Genomic DNA, 23,682 nt, shown 5'->3' with positions numbered 1-23,682 from the left:
GTGTTCAAAGATGAGTTTTAAGGGATAAAATTATTGAATACAGCAGGACATTAATTTAAATGTACTTTATTGCAAATTCATCATTACAAATGTCTGTCACAGTTGGTTGCAGAAAGAAAGAGAAGTTGAAGCAGGATCTATATCCAGCAGTCACTTCATTAAACAGTAAACCAAAAGCAAAAACCACCCAGGAGCAGATGAGAATACTGGAATACAGGAGAACAACAACCAACTAAAAATAAACAAGAACGGACAAATGACAACTCTTTTGGGTGCTTGAGCACCTGCCCCTTTGCCCCTTGGTGCCCAAATTTCCTCTCCTTTGTTTGTAATTAAAGGTGCAGTGTGTGATTTTTAGTGACATCTAGCGGTTCGGCTGTGAGTTGCCTTAATGGCTCAGCCCACTTTTCACCCTTTCCAAACGGGACAAACATATTGTCGTCTGAGACAGCAGAGAATAGCCAGAGTAAGCCAAGAGTGTGTAACATTGTCACTGTTTCTGTACCACAGTCCATTATAAACCACATCATGGATAAAGTTTACAAAGCCATAGTCAGGTGAGGATCAAGGGTCTTAATATATAATATAATAATAGTAATCAGCTGATTGTCTCACAAACGTAACCAGCACATTTCCCCCCACATAGCAAACCCATAATACAGCGAGGGAGAAGAACCACATGAAACTATGCAACTATATTTTTTTTCTAACAGGGTAGTAAAAGTTTAGCTGGCTAATATGAGCTGTTACTGTGGCTGAGCTGGTTAAAGCGTAAAGCCTTGTTTAAACTCGACGCGTCCGCATGAGCCCAAAGGTGCGCGCGGCAAAAATGGCACGATTGTAACAGCGCGCGCGCCTCCGCATCCCCTAGCCACCATTTACTACACACAATAGGCTTTTTTTCTCTGATTTTGAAAACTCTTCGCGATCGACTTAAAATGCTTCTAAGATCGACTTGTCGATCGCGACCGACGGGTTGGTGACTCCTATAAGGTTACTGTTTTACGGTCAATGACAAGAGTACTAATCAGCTGTCTCACATTTATCCCCACATAGCAAAGCCATAACACAGCGAGGGAGGAGAACTAAGTTACATGAAACAATCCAACTACATATTTTACACCACTGACAAGTGTATTGTTCCTCTATACTCCGTATTCAAGGACACAACTCTCAGGATGTAAACAGATAACTCTTTTATTCTTCTTCTTCCTCCGTTCTCCACACACCCTTCAACCTCTCCAGTCCCCAGCGTGGCCATAACATGCCATTACAACAAGGGAAAAGTCACTATTTACGGTGTTTATGGCTAGCTTCTAGCTTTCTGCTGCTTCTCTTTCAAGGTAGTGACGAAACACGCTGTTTGTTCGCTGTCGGCTACGGTAGAAACATGACGTCACAATATGTCGACCTTCATAGAAGGGGATTCCCGCGGTTATGTAGATATAAATGCCTCATTCTAAGGTAATAAAATTATTACGGTTTATTAAGTAAGTTCTTTATACACCACTGAAAACATAGTTATGGATGTCATATTGCATTTCTGTTAATAGATACTCAAAATTTTTACACATTGCACCTTTAAAGGCCTTGTTGTGGATGCCTGCCTATGCCCAATTAAATATTAATAAAATGAATGAATAATAATTTAGCCGTAAGTAAAATGATCCACATCATGACCATTTGACCACATCATTTCACCTGATGATGGCCTCATCTGACCGGGGCCGTTTCATCATGCCGCACGCACATTTTTTAATTTCACGCACACTACCAGAGGATATCCAACACCTCAGCGGCTGGTAAGTGGTATTTCATTCTCAGCGAAGTGATTTTGATGTTTATTTACTTATTATTTTACAAAAACGACGTGAAGAGAGCATGCAGATATGTTGTTTATAACATCGTTGTGTGAAGAGTGTAGAAGTAAGTTAACGCTAGCTTGCTGTTTTAAGGGAGAAAAAATTTCACAGGCGTCGAGGGGTCTGGTCTTTTTATGTTATTTGACTAAACTATAATTATTATTATAGTATTTATCTTTTTAAAACTTAGAGTGCCTTAAAAATAATTATTATAACACTGGGTAAGGCTTAAACTGATTTTCTCATTCTCTGAATTATCATTTTATACAAATAAAAAAATTCAGAACAGGATTAAAATATAATTATATTTTAAATATGACACACAAAAAAAATTCTACAACATCAAAAGTCGTGTTTACAACAGCAAGACCACTAATAGCCTTTAAACTCAATAGTATCTCTCTGGAAATAAATGTAAAAATATCAATGTCAATATAAAATGAATAATATACCTGACCTGACATCAAAGTGTGAAGGAGATGTGACCCTAGTAGATTTCAGGAAAAGGTCTGAAATGTACTTTTGTGTGTGTTCTGCAGTGCAAAGATGCCTCGCAAAGAGAGAATAATAAAACAAAAAAAGAAGGATCTGCTTGAGGCAGCAAAAGGCAGTGGATCCCTATCCAGCTGGTTAATGAAGAGCACAACAGGTAAGAATAACACATGTAGACTTTCATTTGTAAAAATTGCAAATGTGTTTAATTTTAGACAACAACAACTACAACAGTAATAATAATATTATTTACTGTATTGCAGTGTATTAGTTCTTTAATGTTTTGTATGTAAGCAATAAGGTACGAGAGGCTGTGCTTTATCGTGAATAAGTCACGGCTGAAGGGCGTTGTTATTCACGATACAGCACTAGCCTCGAGTACCTTATTGCTTTTATAAAACGGTTGCCACACAATACAAATATTAAAGCCAAAAAATATGTATCTATGCAACTTTCATGAAGTAAAATCACTAAAAGCCTTCCTTCCGCTGGAAAAAATAGTCCCTGACCGTAAACTGCAACAGACGTTACATACATTATTTCACCAATAGATGGCAGCAAATACTGTCTTTATGACTGAGTCAGTCAGTAGAGAAGACGTTTACATTATACGAGTCGGACTCAAACTTGTGATCACAGAGAATATAGCCACAAATGCTGACATGGTATTAAATAAATCTACTGTTCTGTACAAAACATCAGCCACGTTGATTTTACTATAATGTTTACTAAAGTTTTTACTATAACGGATGTTCCTAATTATTCTGTATAACAGAGAAGAAAAAGCCATCAGGGTGGGATAACTTAAGACACTTCAGTTTCGAATACCAGAGTTATTAATAGGTGGACAGAAAATATTTTTTTAACTTTTAAACTTAAAATTGTATTTTCTGTTCCGTTTCTTTTTCGAAACTGCATCACAGCATTTGCTGCCGTATCAATACAGAATCATCCATTTCAACAATACGCGTATCAGCAAGGAATGTGTTGCTGTATTGATATTTTGAGCACAACTCAATTTAAAGCCTTGTTCCATGTGCCCCTTTTATACTTTGAGCACCTGCCCCTCCAAATGTCTCTGCACGGCCCTGATCTCAGTGTAATGTAAACGCAATCCAGCCATCGTGTCTGCATTCACAGGTGGACGTCACACAAAACCCCGCCCACTGCCTTTATTACCCCTCCTCTCTCCAGGAATTGCTGCATGTAGCTGTGTGGTTTTGCGATACAGTCGAGTGCGAAGTTGATCGCAAATATACTGAAATATTTGCTTTCGCACCCTAAAGTTGCAGAACCATTCATTTTCTGTAAAGAATACAAATTTTTCACATTACATTTCACGCATCTATCCACATTATTAGTACTTGCAGCCTCTTCATCCTCCTCATTTTGCGAGATTTGTAAAATGTACCCCGATTGAAAACTGTTTCTAAAAGAAAACCCACCACTTCAGGTCGACTTCCTACGAGAACCATCCTTTTTTTGTGTGAATGCGAGATCCGATCTGTTATCTAGATACAGAAATCACTTGATGTAGACAGGTGTAAACGCACTGTGTCCTGATTGGCTTATGATCCGATCTGCTTGATCGGATCACGGTGATCACATGTTAATGCCAAGTGTAAACGCAACCAAAGAGATACAGACTAATAATTTGTCGGGGGTCAGAATTCGGCACAACATCGGAATATCCGAAGCTCGTAAAGGATCGGCCCTCTTCTGAACAGCGGGCGGATCAGACGAATTTGTATTATAAACCGTCTCAGCCAGGTCCCGCAAGACCACGAAAAATAAATAAATAAACAAAAAAATCAGGGGAAACCAACAGATTTTTTTCAATGTATGCATAGCTCCCACTATATTTTCTGGCTTCTTGTCCCGTGAGATCTGGCTTCAGCAAATAACTCCCTCACTAGTCTACAGGTCCACGACCAATTATTACAGCTGGCACGAGGTGGGGGGCGAGACTGGGGATCCCTAGTGTGTCTCATTCTATTTGGAGCTCTATTGATCTGCACACATTGATCTAATCATCAAGAGTTTTTTTCCCTCACCCACATTGTTTATCTCCCAACCTAACAAGTATCTATTCAGAAAGAGTTTGACACTTTGCAACTGAACTCAAGGAGTTCAAGCAAGAAAGCCATCATACCGATTACAGCTTTAAACTTGCTTTATTTTTTAAGGGCCTTTTTTGGATATTTTTCTGCAAGCACCACTGAATCACCTAACCCTCAATTAGGAGAGTTAAAAATGAGCTCACTTATTTCTTGAGGCTACTCCCAATTTAGGCTCTCCAACAGTTGATACGTGTTTGCATACATCCTCTATCACTGGTGTTTGAAGAAAAAAACTGAACTCTGGGGAAAAACGGTGGCCCACTTTCCTTTTGATGAAATACATAATTATACATGCTATACTAATTACCCTGGAAAATCATAATAATTGATCCTCCAACTTTGAGAAATATTTTGGCTGCAGCAGCTACTTAGCATATCTGTCTCTCCTGCTTTAAAAACAGTTTTTCACTGGTACTAAGAAAAACAATACCAGATAAACAATACCAGAAGTTCAAGTTAAATTATTCAAATCCAGTCACCCAGAGGAAAATGATTGCTCACGGGTTGCTCTCTCATAGCTTTGGAGACTTCTCAGTTATGTTTATCTTTAGTTAATCTCATTATCTTTTAATTTGACACGCCCACGGAGAGCGTGCGGTATTCAAACGCAAATGATCTGAGGCAACACACATGCAAAGGTGTAAACGCCCATCAGATGAGATCAGCACACCAAATTTGATCAGATTACAGTACTTACTTTCAAGGCTGTGAGGAATAATCCTGTGTAAATTACCTCAAAAGTGCTGGTTTAAATTCATTTCGAGGAGCAACGGATCCATCTGAGAAGTACGTTTTTTTTATTATTGTTCTAATCGTGATATCCTAGTGTAGCCTATGTAAGCCGCAAAAAGACTGTTTAAATATGAATCGCGTCTGTGTGTGAATGTATGAACTGAACAGCTTTTACCAAACTATATTGCTATACTGAGATGAGTAAAAATCGACTGATTTTTCAGTATAAGCAATGTATTAAACTGCAAATTAATATTTATATGCCTAATATAGGCTATCATAAAAACAACAAACGATATTACAGACGAAATATGAAAGACAAAATTTCATTGACTAGTTTTGGATAGATTATTAACATTTTACTGCAAAATAGACTACTGCCACATCAAATAAGCTTTTGTTCACCAATTTCTGCTCAAATGTTAAATATATTAGGCTATGTTTGTTTTGTCAAAAATAAAGTCATCAACTAAGATGCTATTATAGTGTTTGTTCCAATGTAGGCTTTATTCAAAATAATGAATCCTTAACTTTGAAATATGTATGATAAAATGTATACTTTAGTTTTTACAAAGAAATATTACACTTGAAATATTGTTATTTCAATTGTTGCTGTAATTGTAACCTTTTTAATAAAATAGCAAAGTATATATTTACAAGGAAGATGTAAAAAAAATCTTAAAAGGTCAATATCAGCCTTCTCTTCAAATTATTTTTATTGTGTTTTATTAGTGACAAATTTGGGGAGAGGATACATATCCAAAACTTTCTGAAAATACAGTATGAGAATTAACTACACAATTACTAGAAATGTTCACCTTGGATATTATACAATTTGCAAGCAAAAATACAAGTGGAAAAATACTATTTTTTTCCGAGATGGTTCAAAATGTGAACCAATTTTGTAGTATATATATATTTTTTTTTCTTTTGTCCTTGTATTCTTTCTTGTGGCTCAGTGACACACCTGTATGTGAAAAGCTCATTATACAGGCTCATTAAGCAGGTCTTTTGTCTTCTCAGGTGCGAATAAGAGCATTATTCATGAGTCACGCCCATTTCGCATATTGCCTTTCCAAACAAAAAGGGTTTTACAAAATTTAAATCAATGTATTGTTTTATGTGAATGATTAGGCAGGATGATTTTCAGATCATTTTGAAGCACAAATTCTAGGCGAGAACATCCATTAGTCAAAAGTCTTGTGGACACATATTTAGTATGTGTTTTGTGGCCTTATTTCAGAAACTTTAAGTTTTAGTTTTTTCAATAACCTTGCATAAACAATATTCTCTCAAAAATACAAACATGTACATACATGTTGCTCAAATATAATGGTAGCCCTGTTTGTGCTAAATAGAGTGTAATGACAACTTTGCCACTAATATGTTTATAAGCAACTGAAAAAAGCACAAATGTCAGAGCATGTCAGAACCCCTCCAGGTCCCAGAAAACACCTTAGACCCCAGAGGGTTAAGCATCAGCTTTATCAAAAACAAAAACAATTAAATGAGCCAATTGTTGGCATTCAGTATATGAAGAGTTCAGAGCTATAAAATTAATGTGTAAAAAAAATCTGAGCGCGGTTTGTGACATTGTTGAGAGATCTCTTCTCAAACTCTAAAAGCAGCGTTTCCCAACTTTTTTTTACTCCAACACCCCAAAGGCCCTCAAGATATTTCTGGTTCTGTAATGACAAGCTACTCATTTATAAACTTTTTATTTTTATTTACAGAAAATAGGAGTAATATGCTGTGATGTTTTGCCAAATGCTTCATGACTAAAAATATTACAGTTCATACATAATACATACATAAAAATTTATGCTCAATAAGATTTTAGCATAAACTACATTCCTTTTCATTCACTCACGCTCAACGTAGTCGACTGATTGGGATCACGGTTAGCGAACCTGTCATCTCCGGGTATTGATAAAACGAGCCAATGCACATTGGCGTGTGAGCTTTGCATCTCATGCTCCGCCCCGCAGTGCGGGTATAAATACAGAAGTAGATGCACGCACCAGTTGTCTTTTATGTCGATGTCTCTGAAGAGTGTTGTTATATTACAACGAGCGAGTGTGTCGGCGCTTCTTCAGGAAGTCTCTCCCGCTGCTGGTGGTTCTACAGTGCGAGTGCAGTGGTGGTACGAGCCTTCTGAGCTCTTCAACTAAGGGTGCTCCGATTGATCGGTTGCCGATCATAATCGGCCGATAATTGCTTTGGGATGTGTGATCGGCGGTCTCTATAAAGGCCGATCCAGAAAAGCCGATCAAATGACGCAAAACTTGCGTGACAATTTTTTACGCCCTGGTAAAAACCAGTCTGGCAATTCTACAAGGTGTGTGAAAAAGACAATTCGTTAACAATCTGCAATGTGTGTACCACTCCGCTGCTTGCTTGTCAATCTTAAGTGGTCTAGTGGTAGATCTTTTGCCAAGCGTGTCAGAGGTTACGGGTTCTAATCCGCACTCATATAGTTTTTTTCACTCATCAAAACTGAATATGTTCATCAGTGGTTACAGTCTATATCAAGCAGGGACACGTTTGTGTGCATTTTATTTTGTGATTTAACCGGAATGAATACAGTCCGCAACAGCGATAGATTTAAGAGCGCATCCAAGTGAAGACTGCGTGAGCCACAGAGAACACTGTATCCATGACACTGATAGCAGCGGCAACGAGCGCTCAGCTTGAGTTCAAAAACAACGCATTTTAGCACTAGATCTTTTATTTAATAGCGAACTAAATGAATGCTCTTCTAGTTAACTAGAGATGTTTTATTTATTTGTATTAGGTACATCCGTGCCTCAATGTTACAAAAATTGGTGAGGGACAATATCGATCCTTAGAAAAAGTGGGGGGACACGACTACACTGGATCTAAACAAATCAATCTAACCATAGATGTAACCAGTAGTGCTGGTTTTCTTAATCTGTTTGAAATTATTTTGCAAGGGTTCTTGCAAAAAATAAAAAAAAAAAATATATATAAAAAAATTGATGCTTAAGAAGTAGGCCTAAACTTTGGGAGCGAAATTAATCTAATAATCTCTATCCCCACTCTCTCTTTCTCTACCTCACTCTCCCTCTCTCTTCCTCTCTAAATGCCCACAAAATCTGACTGAGCATCCCAGAAAAAAGTATAGATGAGTATAGATAAAGTTATAGATACAGATATGGAAGTTGTTAGTTATTTGTATTTTTGTGTTTTAGAAAAACTGATGGCTGACTGACTCAAAACAATATTTTGGCTATAGCCTTTTTTGTTGCAGTTTTTAGTTTAAAGTAGTCTAAAGCTAAATTTAAAGACTCAGATGTTCTGTCTTTTATCTTTTTTTATTTTATATTCTACAGGAAAGTTGTATTTGTCAAGCCCTAAGCTGTTCCCAATAACAATAAGTTATTAAAGTTAATATGCTGGACATGTTGCTTGCAATTAAATACACAGGTGTCAATTCATGATACGTTGTCTTCTCTTAATTGTAATACTTAATGTACATTGTTTATAAATTTAGTTTAATAAATAATGCTACATGATAAATAGAAGGCTTCAAATAGACCCTGTAATCGGTGATCAGTATTGGTATCGGGTGATACACCTTCCAGTAATCAGGGATTGGTGATCGGCCCCAAAAACCCTGATCGGAGCACACCTACTCTCAACTGCTGTTTTAACAGCATCACAATTCTGTGTTTATGTTTGTTTGTTTGACGGCCGATTGAGGGCGAAGAAAGTGAGTGCTTCACTGGTACAGGCTGAGCCATCCCTGTCAGTGTTACCGCGATCCTTCTCCTGTGTGCTCCGAGTTTTCCAAAAACTCGGAAAAACTCCATGTCCGGTCCTTGGACGGGAAGTGGAGGTTCTAGGTGATCAACCTCAGTCATTCGTAGACACCATCACTTCTGCGAGAGCACCCTCTACGAGGCATGCTTACACCCTGAAGTGGAACCTGTTCGTTGAGTGGTGTTCTTCTCACCAAGAAGACCCCCAAAGGTGTTCGATCGGTTCTGTGCTTTCTAACCCTGCAAGATTGGTAGGGCTGTCTCCCTCCACCCTCAAAGTGTATGTTGCCTCTATTGCCGCACATCACGATACAGTGGATGGGAGATTACTGGGGTAAAGCACGACCTGATTGTCAGGTTCCTGAGGGGAGCGAGGAGACTGAATCCGCCTCATGCCCCCTCTATACCCTCTTGGGACTTATCTCTGGTACTGACTGCAATGCAATGCAGAGACCTCCCTTTGAGTCACTGCAGGCAGCTGAGTTAAAAATCTGGTCTTTAAAAACAGTATCCTGCTTGTTTTGGCCTCCATGAAGAGGGTAGAGGACCTGCACGCATTTTTGGTCGACGAATCGTGCCTGGAATTCGGGCCGGTAACTCTCACGTTATCCTGAGACCCCGGCCTGGATATGTGCCCAAAGTTCCTACTACTTCCTTTCGGGACCAGGTGGTGAAACTGCAAGCGCTGCCCCCAGAGGAGGCAGACACAGCCCTGGCTTTTCTTTGTCCCATCTGCTTCTTTCGGTTATATGTGGACAGAACGCAAAGCCTCAGGATCTCAGAAAAGCTCTTTATCTGTTACGGAGGCCAGCAGAAGGGAAAGGCTGTCAAGCAGAGGTTGGCCCACTGGATAGTGCATGCCATCATCTTGGCGTATGAGTCCCAAGATGCACCTTGTCCCCCGGGACTGCGAACTCACTCCACTCGGAGTGTAGCCCCTTCCTGAGCGTTGGCGCATGGTGCCTCACTGACAGATATTTGTAGAGCTGCGGGCTGGGCTGTGTCGAGTCGGTTGCTTTCTGTTTGCTCTTTTCACATATAAGCCAGTTAACACCATAAGCCCTGCTCGAAGTGTTGGCTTGCTGCGCCATTCTCCTCCTATGGACTGGATACGTGCACCATTCTTGCTCCAGTTGAGTTCCCCTTTAGCCGAACCCTGTTGAGTTCCTCCACACCCCTTCGGCATTGGACGTGGCAGAGCGTCCGATGCTAGGCCTACTTCTTGTATGCACTGGTGGAACTTTTGCTAGGCATATGTGTATCTCTCCCTGCACTGTAAACCCAGATTTTGTTTCTAATTAAACTTACGAGTGATCATTACTTATTCTTTTATGTTTTGTAAAAACCTGCTATCATTACTAAACAACAATAGTTGTTTGTACTATTTAGCTGAAAGATTCATTGCACTAATCAAGTTTAGCAGAGATTACTTGGTATGTTTAGTTTCATAAGGAAGTGGAGGGGTTCAAACACCACATCACAAATCAAAAGGCAGAAACCACTGGTATTCAAAAACCTGCCTGGTCACGTGACAAGACCCGCGTCTAACGTGCTTCCAAGGGGCTCTACACCTGGCTGGACGAGCACAGGCCTCGGCAACATACGGTATTGAGAATTAACAGAGGTTTAGATGTTGATGAATTATTCTTTAATTTAATTTAAAAATATTCACCATGATGGTGATAAGTGTTGGCTTTAGTTGGGCTCTTGCCCTTGACATTTGAAAATTAGTTATTATCTGGCTGCTTTACCTGTGTGTCTAAAAAGGCACAATTGTTATAGCTAAAAAGCTATAGTAAAGTGATCCAGTGATGACTGCACATTGATGTTGTCATCAATAGAGATTAAAAGTCATGGAAAATGTAAAGCTTCATGTTGCAATGCATGCTGGGTACCTAATAGTACACCTTAACTCAAAAAGTTTTAGAATGTGTACTAATGATTTTCAGTAAAGACTACTAATGTAAACTTGTTTTGTCTACTGCACCTATATAAGATTATATGTTATTACAACTCAACATGTTTAGTTTCAGCTTGTGTAAAAAGTTAGGGTTCCATGTTAATACAAATCAACATGTTTAGTTTCAGCTTGTGTAAAAACTAAAGTGGTATAGGGCAACGGGTTTCCACGCGATTTTCGAGTAAAGTCAACTAATTCAGGTTAAGAGTGTGTGGCGAGCCCGTGTCTTTCCTTTGGCAGAGCTTGCTGGTTGAGTCTCCCCCCTGTTAAAGGCTGGAGCCACCTCAGTGACATTCCATATGTTGTACTTCCCAGTAACGGCCAGTCCATATGTTTATCTCCATATGATACCTCCCTGCGGGCTGGATGTGGCTTCCGTAGCATCCCTACAGTGGGTCTTGCGGAACAGCAGTGACTTCCCTGGCCTAAGCCCTGTCCCATCTCCGCCTCAATAATGCGGGGGGATCAGGAGGCTTTTGTCTAGGCACTGGAAGGTGGCAGCACTAGTGGCGTTTTAATTGGGATCCCAATCAGTCGTCACGTCGACTACGTCGAACGTGAGCGATTGAAAGGGAATGCCTCGGTTACATATGTAACCCTCGTTCCCTGAAGGAGGGAACGGACACGTAGTCCCGTCGCCACTATTTCTGGACCACCTGACCACAGCCGGGCTCCGCTCGGCTCCTCAGCGAAAAACAACTGGTGCGTGCGTCTACTTCCGCATTTATACCTGCGCTTCTTGTAATGTCGTATTAAGTGCTGAATTAATACATCTCTTACTTGGCGTAAGTAGAATGACGGAGGTGACGATCAGAGAGCAGATGACCAGGATGACCAGCAGGGCGATGGCGATTCCTTTCCAGTTCCTCTGGGAAGGGCTACTCCCAACCAGCTCCTGAAAACACAAGCACATACATTTAATGGCAAAGCAACTGAATTTTCATTGTTAGAATTCTCTTAAAAATAAAGGTTCTTTATTTGCATCTATAAGCCAGTTCACTGCACCGACAGAAACTGCCAAACGTCGAAAATTACAAGATTACAGTCCATCACATCACAGACATTCCACGACATAACAAACACTGATTCAACATGTTCAATTGAAGAAAACGTAGAGCCGACCAATGGGAACAGACAGTGACGTGTAACACACCGATCCGACAAAACTCAAAGTGTTTGTTACCGTCTGTTACCATTTGTCGGTGCAGTGTGAATCAGCCTCAAGGTTCCATTAGGAACCTTTAACATCCATGGAACCTTTCCATTGCACAAAAGGTTCTTTATAGAGGAAAAAGGTTCTTCGGATTATTAAAATGTTCTTTACACTAAGGACAATTTTTTTTAGGAACAGTTCACTGAAAAGTTCTTTGAGGAACCCAAAAAAGTTCTTCTTATGGCATCTCTGTGAAAACCCCCTTTTGGAACCTATAGCACTGTCTGCAAAAGACCTGACAACTATCCCATCCCATGCCCATTAAACCATCACAAATCAACAAAGGAATTTCCTTAATATTTATTTAAAAACAATAATTATTTGTAATAAATACAAATACATCTAAGAAAATGACATGATACAATAATAAAATAAAATACACAATACAATGCAATAATGAAATAAATATTTACTTTACCATTTTTTACTTTTCTTTGAAATAATGACAATTTGTATGTGATACAGGCTCATACAACTTAATTAAAGCAATTTAGATATGTTGATGAGCCAAAACATTATGACCAGTCACAGGTGAAGAGAATATTGTTGATCATCTTCTAACGAGGCCACATATTAGGGTCTGAGAAGATTAGATAGTAAGCAAACAATCAGTTCTCATCACGTGTTGGATGCAGGAGAAATGGGCAGGAATAAAGATCTGAGAGACTTTGACAAGGGCCAAATTGTTATGGCAAGGTGACTGGGTCAGAGTAGGTCTGGAATGGCAAGGCTTGTGGGTTTCTCCAGATCAGCAGTGGTGAGAATTTACCAACAGTGTCCGAGGAAGGACAAACCACAAACCAGCGACAGGGTGTTGGACGCCCAAGGCTCATCAATGCACAAAGACAACGAAGGCAATCCTGTCAGGTCCAAGCCAACAGAATGTCAACTGGTCACACAAAATTTTGAATGATGGTTATGGAAGGAATATGTCACAATACACAGTGCATCGCACTCAGCTGCGTAGCCACAGAACCCTTGTCCACCAGTGAAAGTGCCAACAATGGGCAAGTGAGCGTCGGAACTGGACATTGGAGCAGTGGAAGAAGGTCGACTGATCCGATCAGTCCCTCCTTCTTTTACATCACGTGGACAGCCGTGTATGTGTGCGCCATTTAAAAGAAGATGTGATGGCAGCATGATGCACTGTGGGATGAGGACAAGCCAATGGAGTGAGTGTGATGCTCTAGGCAATGTTTTGCTGGGAAACCATGGATCCGGCTATTCATGTAGCCATAATTTGACACAAGCCTCTTACCTAAACATTGTTGCAGAACAGGTACACCCCTTCATGACACTGGTGTTCCCTGGTGGAAGTGGCCACTTTCAGCAGTATAATGCACACATTGTTTAGAAAGGGTTTAAGGAAAAGTTCAAAGTGTTGCCCTGGCCTCCAGATTCCCCCAGATCTTAATCCAATTAAACATCTCTAGGATGTGCTGGACCAACAAGTTCAATCCATGGCTCGCAACTCGTAACCTACTGGATTTGAAGGATCTGCTGCAAACATATTGGTGTCAGATACCTCAGGACACCTTCAGATTAGGCAGGTGGTCATACCTTAAATATGCAACATAACACAAAAACTGGAAATTCACTAAAGCTGTAAAAAAAAAAAACTAACAAAAAAAAAACATCTGCTAATGTTCTGTAAAGCAATCAGAATGATCTGCAGGCTTTGTGGCTTGTTACAACGAGGAAAATGCATAAATCAAAGACTTTATTTTGTGTAATCCTATTTCTTCCTGTGCATTGTGTATTGCTTTTGCTTTCCTTAAATAAGTAGTTGCTATCTCATGCAGAACTTCATCAGCTGGTCATTAAGTCACTAGTGTGAGGGTGATGTTGGGATGTTTGGTGGAACCAGCCCAAGAATCAGGGGGGAGCAGGAGGGATGTGATTACCCAGGACAGCTTCCCGTCCAGGTAACTCTGAACTGTGTTGGACTATTTCAAGAGCAGAGTAAGCAGCGATTGAGCTGATGGAAACAAATCAGAAAGGAGAAGAACAATCATCCACTAATGTTTGGAAGTTTTTTTTAACTAAACAACCACAGAGTGGCCTAAAATTTGTATAACAGATTTTCTGACTGGATGAGCTGAAACCGTGAGATGTTGATAAAAACACATCTGTATTAATGTACCAAATTGAATTTAGTTAGACTAATGTACAGTACTACATGATTGAAAATTTGTTTAGTTTGATCATCATACAAAAACAATATGGTTACACCTCATTTTGATGGTCTAGAAATTCAATAAAGTTGCACCTACAAGTCAACTAGCTCTCATTAAAATAGTAGTTGAGTATTAGTAGACTTTTAGGGGTAGGATTAGGGTTGGTAGAATAAGGTGTTAAGGGTTAGTAGAATAAGTTGACATTATTAATGCGAATCAAAACAAAGTGTTATCAGATATGAATGAATGAATAAATTAGGCATTTATATAGCGCTTTCATATGCACTATTGTACACCCAAAGTGCTCTCCTCAACCACCACCAGTGTGCACCATATATTAAGCAGACAGTCTACTAATACGCTAATGAGAGTTAGTTGATGTACAGTAGGTGCAAGTCAACATAATGTCTAAAGGGGACCATCAAAATAAAGTATTCACCAAAATTTTTATTAAAACCTTTTCTTTTTAAATACTCCTATTTGTTACTGACAAATGTATTAGTTTTTCCTCAAATTATATTTATGGCTCGGTTGAAGCCTTTAATTTGGATTTAATATTATTACCCAGGGGGCAAAGAGGGTTTAGCAGACATGGGCTGCTGTAAAAGGCTGTCATGTAAAAATGAAATCTATGATGTCTGAGGATCACAACCTGGGTGGACAACCCGGTCAACAAGCTGCTGGAAACTTGTAATTAGGGTCAAAACAACCTCAAATTCTGCTTTAATATTCAAACATTCCATTCCCAAAGACAAAAACATTCATACAATGTAAAAATATTGATTCATTTCAAAGATCATATGCTTAATATATTTTCTTTAGATATAAGACAAGATGTTACTTAATGTAGGCCAATGTTTTTTTGGAACTTAATTTAACCATAAACAAAAGCCGAATTAGCTACAATATGAAATTAGAATTTTCACTTAACATAAAACGAAAAACATTTTGTCAGTCAATATTTCATTTAGTTTACTAGACCACTTTTGAAATACCTTAATGTTGATTGCTGTATTTCTAAAATATGCATCATATTTTCTGAAATAATAAAACCTAAAATCATGTCTGCCATCAGTAAAACTAGCTATGTTTTCTGCACATCAACACTATTCAAAATACCATTTTACATTTTTATTTTTAAAGAGAGTGTTTTTTGCTTTTAGACAAACCGAACAAAAGAGCATTAAACCCGAAAACCATGACTTTTTGATGAGACCAATATAAAAATGTGGTAAACACACCATAACACACACCACACACCTTATTCCTTAACTGCGCCTATGCACGAATTCGTGTGTAAATAAATCATGATTCATCATTAACTTTTGTACTAAAATTTATTCTAAATTTACACAAAAAAAAGATAAAAAAGAAGTTGGAACCCCCGAAAGCATACATGCACAAAAATTAGATACGGGCGGTTGTATAAATGTGAAATAATTCATGCAGTTATTATTGAATGAGACCCACTGATTTGAGTGTCTTGTTTTAATGTCTGAGAGTGGGTTTGTAAATTATGGCTTTGGCTTATTTGAAAAACAAGAAAACAGTAACACACAGCAGTTTGCTTTAATTACAATATGCAATACCACCCATCTGATCCCAATGAAGTAAAAAATATGATGCACTCAAACACCTCAATATAAAGCCCAATTAAAACAGTCCATTGCTATGGGAACATTTGCAAAACTAATGAAACTGAAACAGCTCCTCTATTGAAATGCCATTACAGCAGTGATGACAATAATGCAGATGCATTGAGAAAAGACAAGCCACAAACATACAGCAATTGGATGTCAACACACCATCACACTATATTGCTGAAATCTATATTTTTCCAAATAAAGATCAATTGCTATAGTGTTTATTTGCTAAACTGACTTTCCTAAAAGCAGTAGTGATTCCATTACTAGACTGAGCCTAAAATCAAATCAAAGTACAATCCATGAGGCTTGAGTGAGGTGGTCACCTCAAATGAAATAGGGTCTATGGTCTATTAAAATTTATAATATTGTGCTGGCAGGGATTGCATTAAAAGATGCTAAAACCTTTAGCTGTAAACAGGGCCACATGGAATGTGCAGAAAACTAGGACAATATTATATTTATATTATAAATATTTAAGCTATTTTTTTATACTTTCAGCAACCAATAAGAGCATAGTAGTTTTAAACAACAGGCTTAAAAATCATCATGGCTTCAGCCAACTGAATTTTGGTTTGATTTATATATATATATATATATATATATATATATATATATATATATATGAACAATATTTTAGTCAAACTATGTTAAACTCCTAATGGTTTTTTTTGTGTGTGTCTTTAAATTTTCTTATTTTTTTAAAAGTCCTTGTTAAATTTTTTAAATGAATTTGAATTTAGAAATTAGAAATATGCCCATCACAGAATAGGTTGATTTAAGTTGGTTATGAATGAATTAGCTATTTAAATTTTTGAATAAATAAAAAGATTTTAAAATGCAATTGCTAAAAAGTGACAGTTAAGACATTTAGAATGTTTTATAGACATTATAGATTTTAAAATGTTCATTTCAAATAAATGCTGTTATTTTGAACGTTCTATTCATCAAAGAATCCTGAAAAAAATGTATCATGGTTTCCACAAAAATGTTAAGCAGCACAACTGTTTTACAATAATAATAATAAAAAAATTCTTGAGCAACAAATCAGCATATTAGAATGATTTCTGAAGGATCACGTGACACTGAGGACTGAAAATTCAGCTTTGCCATCACAGGAATAAATTACATTTTGAGATATTTTCAAATGGGAAACAGTTCAACATCAAATAAATACTACATCGATGATCAACTTTTAAAAATCTTATCGACCTCACAATTTTGAACAGAAGTGTATGTCTGATAATAATCCTAAACAATTCCCTCATGAAATGGCCTCGAGTGGCTCATGAAAGAATAAGTTATTTCTCATAATTAGCTGGTTTAGAATACCAATCATTGTTTTACCAGCTTGCTCCAAGGACAGACTCAAATATGCCTCATGAAATGTTCCCGTAAAACTGAAGGTTGATGGTCTCCATTACCTCTGCACACGAGATGGCTCACCGAACAGCCTCCTGCTCTCTCTGACAGCTTAGATTTCAATTTACACAGATGAGTTCAAAAATATAACAGATGAAATATCATCACCTTGAAAATATTGCTTTTGCAAACCCTAAGAATGTAACTCATCCCACACCGTTTGTGCTACACACATGAATAATGACTTAGGTGTCCTATTACTTTTCAAGGGGATCAGAGGATATTCACCTGGTGGATGATAAAACAGACGAGAAAAAAGGACATAGACACCAGATGGGTTATTTTGACCTAGCAACCATCTAAAACTTCCTAAATACCAAACTAGACTGCAATAAAAGCTACCACAAGACATTGTGACGGCTTTGTACACTGTAAAAAAAAAAAACGGCAGCTGTGGTTGCCAGAAATGTACAGTAAAATATACGGTAGCAACATTTCAGGTTTTACAGACTTGACATATTTCACTATCTGATATTATATTTATTTACCCACCTATTTAAGTACTATATCTGTTTTGTACCATTGTAATACACTGACAACCACCAATCACAATGGTAATGAGAATCAAAGCTCATCACAAGCAGCTTTTCAATAAGAAAGTTAAGCTTTACAGTATCATTTACACAAACACTAAACACCATCATACATGAAATTTTAAACATGCAATAAACATTAAGTTAACAAAATTAAATGTAACATAAAATCCTAATGTACGTAACTGATTAGAAAAAACTACAGTTATTATTAACAGTTATTTCAACAAAAATACATTAAATGTGAAGTGTCACGCAGGGAAATGTCAATTTACGTTTTTTTCACTGTAAATTATGCATTGACTTGTTCTTTAATTTTTAATTGTTCTAAATTTAACGGTATTTTACTGTAAAATTTAATTAAATGTACGGTTAGATCTATCACAGTTATTCACCGTATATAGTGTGGAAACTTTCTGTTAACCAATTAACAGTTTTCAGTCTTATGCCGTTAAAATCAAGATCTTTAACAAGCTAAAGTTTATAAAGTGGTTGAACTGTGGACAAAAAAACCATATACCCGTTCACATTTTATTAATATTTCTTAAGAAAAGACCTTAAGAGTGTTAACATTGTGAATTCTCGAAACAAACCAAGCCAAGCTTTTTGCATGTGTGTAAAGTCTCCATTTATAAGCACGCATGCTTTTCAATCTAAAAGCAAAATGTTTATCTGAAACAAACAAAAGACGCAATGTCAAGGCAAATCAGGCGAGTCATCTTTAATTTCAAAATCCAATATTCTCAGCACTAAAGCAACAGCTGCATGTTTAACTCATCTGAGATAAGAACGCTGTCTGTGATAAATAAAATGAAGCAGTTTGTGCGCTATGACTTGACGGAGAGAAATGGAGCATTGAGGCATCCGCTTGAGCTGGAACCTTCTAGTCAACTTCTAGTCAAGGATGTCAACTGAAAAACTTACTAATAAGCAATATCACAGAATATTATGGATGAGCTAATGTACAATATATTATCATCACCGATTCAAATCTTTTTATTTCATGCTTTGAAAATTAAAGGGGTCCATGGGGAAATCAAACTATTAGTACTATAAAGCCTTACGTAAAGTTTTTACTCATAAGAGGCATATCTTTTGTCATTACATTCACACACAACCATCTTTAATTTCGTATATATTCATCCAGTCAATCCAGTTCTTTCATAAATATTCTTCTCTTTTCCAGCAACTGCTGATGGGAAATGAAATACATAATGGCATGGAATCCACCACTCTGTATCCTATTCAAGAAAGGCATCCAGAAGGAATAAACAGCGGCCAGTTACATAAACATAGCCACTAAATTAAGACTGCCTTAAGAACTAGTCTGACCAACTAGCAGTTAGTTAGGGCTGATCATTCTTACTTTTCAGATTAGACCAAACTTCCTTCTTATGTAGCTGACAAAAATATATGTCCTGTCTTAAAGAAAAAAGTAAGAAGAACTAACTTTTAAGACTAGTCTTAGGTGTTCATGTAACCAGCCACAGGTCTTAATGTAGTGTGGTAATAGTGTGGTTTAAGGTTATTTCTGCACTACACCTGTGATCTATAGCAGGCATCTTAAAAATGGGTCATATTTTGAGTAATCACATTTTTGATGTTTAACTGTAACTTTCAGAGGTCAAAACTTCATCCTCAGTCACCAACTGATGATCAACTGATGAATGCATTTAAATACATTTACACATGTTGGGTGATCAGAAACTTCCATCAGTGTATTTTTATGCGCATTTTGGGATATTGCGTGAAACAATGGATAGAAACCATGATAATGGCATCACAAAAATATGCGTAAAAACATCTGCACTATGCTCTCTTTAGGCAGGTAATTATTTTTTTGGGAAACCTGCACAAACTACAATGGCAACAAATTTAACAAATACATTTATTGATGCGCATGTGACTTTGCCTAAACAAGTGAAGTGACTGAATAATTTGCTCAAAAAAGAGTCATCGCAAATGTAACTTTGGTTATTCTGGTTATGTACAAGGTAAAGGCAATCAAAGATTAAAAACTGGGGTAATATGCTGCCATAATTTGTTACATCTCAATAAAAAAGTGACCAAACTGGGATTAAAACACATTTCAACAGCTGTTTGAATCTAAATATATTTACTGAATCACTAAATGAATCAGTTGAGTGAATGATTCAATGACTCACAAATTTATAAAGGCAGCCACTTTGTTAGTACCAGAATAAATCAGTGTGTCACTGGCATAACAATGTAACCTACAAAATGCCCAATGCACTTAAATGCACTTAACGGCATATACTATTACTTACTTTAAAGGTGTTTGGGAATCCGAAGCAAACGTTGTCTTAAAGTAGTCATTGGTTTAAAATACACAGAGATTTAATGCTTGTAAAAAAACCTTCTGGACTTCTCAGATACTTCAGCCATAGAGGATGACCACATGGTTTTTACAGACACTACACACCCTCTCTCTTGATTGTTTCTCCCTCCATTTTCCACATTCCTTCAGTGCATATTAAATGTAGTTATTTTCTTGTCCTTTGGCCTCAGAATATGTGGGCACACTCTCCGCTCGATGATGCAAGATGCGAATCACACCCAGTGAACTTGATGTATGTATCCACTGAATTGATTTTCTCGGATAATGAAGATATATCCTGTCTCTTGATCTTTACTCACGTTTCATCCACATATCTGAACCAATGGCTTGGGACCTCCCTCATATAAGTGACCAACTCTTTCCTCTCTACCTCTTTCATATACAGGTTAGCCATTATCGCACATCCACTTATGTACTTATTGTATTTTAAGGTGTGGTTTCTCTGGGGTAAAGGTGAAAATACAATTTGCGATCTATCACTTGTTGTTTCTCCAATGACTGTAAATAACTTACAACTCATTTCTTATATTTACCAGTGGGATCACGTTTTAACATTTCATATGTGTTATTGTCATTGAGAAGTGTGAATTTTTATGTAGTCCAGTGATTTTTTTGAACATTAGCTTTTAAACTTGTCTATCTTTTAGAAGATAGCTTTTAAGAGATTACTCATATTGAGTTGCTGTTTTATCATGCCAAAAACTTAATCTTTTCATTTCTCTCTATCACAATAAAGATCCATGGCTTTTCAAGGGTCAAATTGAAATCTATTGTGCTGGCACAAAACATTGCAGTGAGTCAAGCAGGGAAAAACATAACTCCTTTGTCTGGCATTCATTTGGTAGATAGGTTAAATAATAATGACAAACCTTGATTAAAACAAAAGAGCAAACACAGGTTGAAATATAGAGACTGGATAATGGTTATGCTGTTGTTAAGGTAAAATGAAAAAGAATATGGTCTACCTAACATGAAGTGAAGCACATGTAGTAAATGTATAACCTGAATGCATTGTTAGTCATTTTAGATAACAGCGTCTGCCAAATGCATACATTTAAACGCATATCTGCATTTTTAAGCCTACATTATAGATGTGCAAGATTCACAAACGTCCGCACTGTTTCCCTGATTAAATTCAAAACCACTGAAAAATGGCAGTAAACCGACGAGACGTGATATTCCCAGTTACTGTATGCTGTCATTTCATTATCCAGGGGCATTTTTATGAATATGTGCAAATTGTGATAAGCACTAATTGTGTGGCCGTTAGTGCTGCAAACAAAAAAAAAATTTATATACTTCAAATAGCCTTATCTCTGGAAATGAAAAACTTAAATATGATATAAATTGTTTTATTTATAATGTTATATATTTATTTAAATGTAATATATAATTAAATATGTTTACATATTTATTATATCTCATATAAAATACAATTATATCTATATTAAATATAATATAAATGTTTGCAAAGGGTGATGCTAACCTGCACTGTTCAGTTAACACAACAAAATAAAATAAAACTTTCCCTTACTATAATAGTAATTTTGTAGTGTTAATTGAAGAACTGTATGTTATATCTTTTGTGTCTTTGTATAGCACTGCATTCTTAAAAATAACCAAACAAAGCAACAATCAAATGCATAAAAATATTTCTGACTAACAAGCTTACGCTTACCGTACACTCAACCTACAATAAATCATCAAGGGCTTTCAAACTTTTGAGTTTTCAAAATAATCCCTTTTGTAGTAGCTTGTTTGTCTATTTGACAAACACAGAAATCTGTGTTGTCCCATGAGTGCGAATGCAATTGTCCAACAAAGCACAGACGCAAAACAGATGAAAACATTCTCATCTTGTACAACAAGAGGGATTTAGTTCTTAGGGGCTCAGCAAGAGACTGCGCCTGCATTAAGAAGATTCCCACCGGGATCCGTGTGAAAGGAAGAGGTTTCTGAAAAATTCTCCAAATGAAAATCAAGATTGTATCTCTGTACTTCTGAACTACAATCTCAACTTCTGACCTTTCGATTGAACGAAGAGCCTCACCTTATGTGAGATTACAGAACCTCTGACAGTCTGAGATGAAGTTTGTTCCCTGTGGGTCTTCCATGAAACATACGCCTATTAAAAACTTCTCAAGCCCAGTTTTCTAGTACACGAGGAAAAAAAATCCAAGGTTTAGTTACTCTTGCTATAAGGATAAAACATTACAAACCTCATCCATGATTTGGCGTTCCTCAGTAAGAATGTTTTGTTTTTGCTCCCTCAGAAGAACAAGGACAGAAACTCGTCATGAAGGATGAAATTTATCTTTTCTGATCTCTTGTTTCCAGGGGAACCAGGGAAAGAGATGACAATGGGCAAAGGAGAGGGAGAGTGATCGTCGCAGTGACAAAGTTGGGTCTTATCACTCACGAGGCTAGAGCGACGACTGGCATCAGTGATTTCAATCTACTGATGCTTCAATGAAATACAAACTGTCACCGCCCAGCAGGACAGGTGGATCTTTTAAGCCTTATCGGGTGGGATTTCCTAAGTGTCCTTGTAGGGACACAGCACAGCTGAATCAGAGGAAAATTACTCACCGATGCCGCTGAGTTCAATCTAATCCAAAGGATGCTTGTAAAACAGAGATTCAAATGCTTTTGCTTCAGCATCCAGATTTTGAATTAGAAATATATTATGTATTCTATTCATGTGGGTATGTTTCACAGAGCAGTGATCGTCCGTCCTATTTCCTTCAAAGAAAAAAATCCAGCATAACCCAGCATGAATTGTTGGTCCAGGCTGGTTTATGATACTGTAGTTAGAGCTGGTATAGTGCTGGTATAGCTTGCAAAACATAACTTATGCTGGTGACTGGCAATGCTGGAGTATCAGAGAGCTGAAAAGAGGAGGACTAAAAAAATACTGCTCATTTGGAACTCACTACAATGTAATTCAATTGATTATTCTGCTTGGAACAAACATTTATGCCATCTGAAACGCAGTCACAACACTTGACATAACCTGTCGTGCAACAAATAATAAAAAAAGACAAAACCATTCAGACTTAAACATACAGTACTAACATAAATCAGATTTTAATCCGATTTCAAACCACCTACAAATGTGATTGAATCAGATTGTTCCTGAGCGGACTACAAAAACTAAACAGATTTGAATCAGGTTGGCATTAGACCCATTTTTGAGTTGTGACCCATGGACTCTAAAACATGTTTTAGATTCATTAAGTTAGAGTTTGTAGGGCTCAGTGCTATCTTAAAATTATTTACATTTTATTATATTATTTATTAATATTTTTTGAATATATATTATACGTTTTACTGTCAATTTTCATTTTAATATTCAGTGTTTCCCACAGAATGACAGTGTAACTGTGG

The 23,682-nt window shown here is 37.2% G+C and overlaps 1 protein-coding gene and 1 long non-coding RNA gene across 5 annotated transcripts in view; one reads left to right on the top strand and one right to left on the bottom strand.

The window, feature by feature from the left end:
• The window catches only part of dpp6b (dipeptidyl-peptidase 6b), a 196,178-nt gene that overhangs the window by 35,746 nt on the left and 136,750 nt on the right, over positions 1–23,682 (bottom strand). For all 4 annotated transcript variants that reach the window (XM_077214812.1, XM_077214713.1, XM_077214998.1 and 1 more), the window contains one exon: positions 11,729–11,843. In XM_077214812.1, the coding sequence (XP_077070927.1) occupies positions 11,729–11,843 (115 nt within the window). The remainder of the gene's footprint in view (positions 1–11,728; positions 11,844–23,682) is intronic.
• Positions 1,733–22,768, top strand: LOC143723100 (uncharacterized). Its single transcript, XR_013197047.1, has 3 exons — positions 1,733–1,802; positions 2,402–2,511; positions 22,633–22,768. It is a non-coding gene; the product is annotated as an uncharacterized LOC143723100 (long non-coding RNA).

The sequence above is a fragment of the Siphateles boraxobius genome, unplaced genomic scaffold (genome assembly GCF_051911475.1).
Source record: "Siphateles boraxobius isolate OS27281-9 unplaced genomic scaffold, OSU_SipBor_1 1, whole genome shotgun sequence".
Classification (NCBI taxonomy): domain Eukaryota; kingdom Metazoa; phylum Chordata; class Actinopteri; order Cypriniformes; family Leuciscidae; genus Siphateles; species Siphateles boraxobius.
The sequence above is the reverse complement of the archived record's forward strand: the minus strand, read 5'-3'. Positions and strand labels throughout refer to the sequence as shown.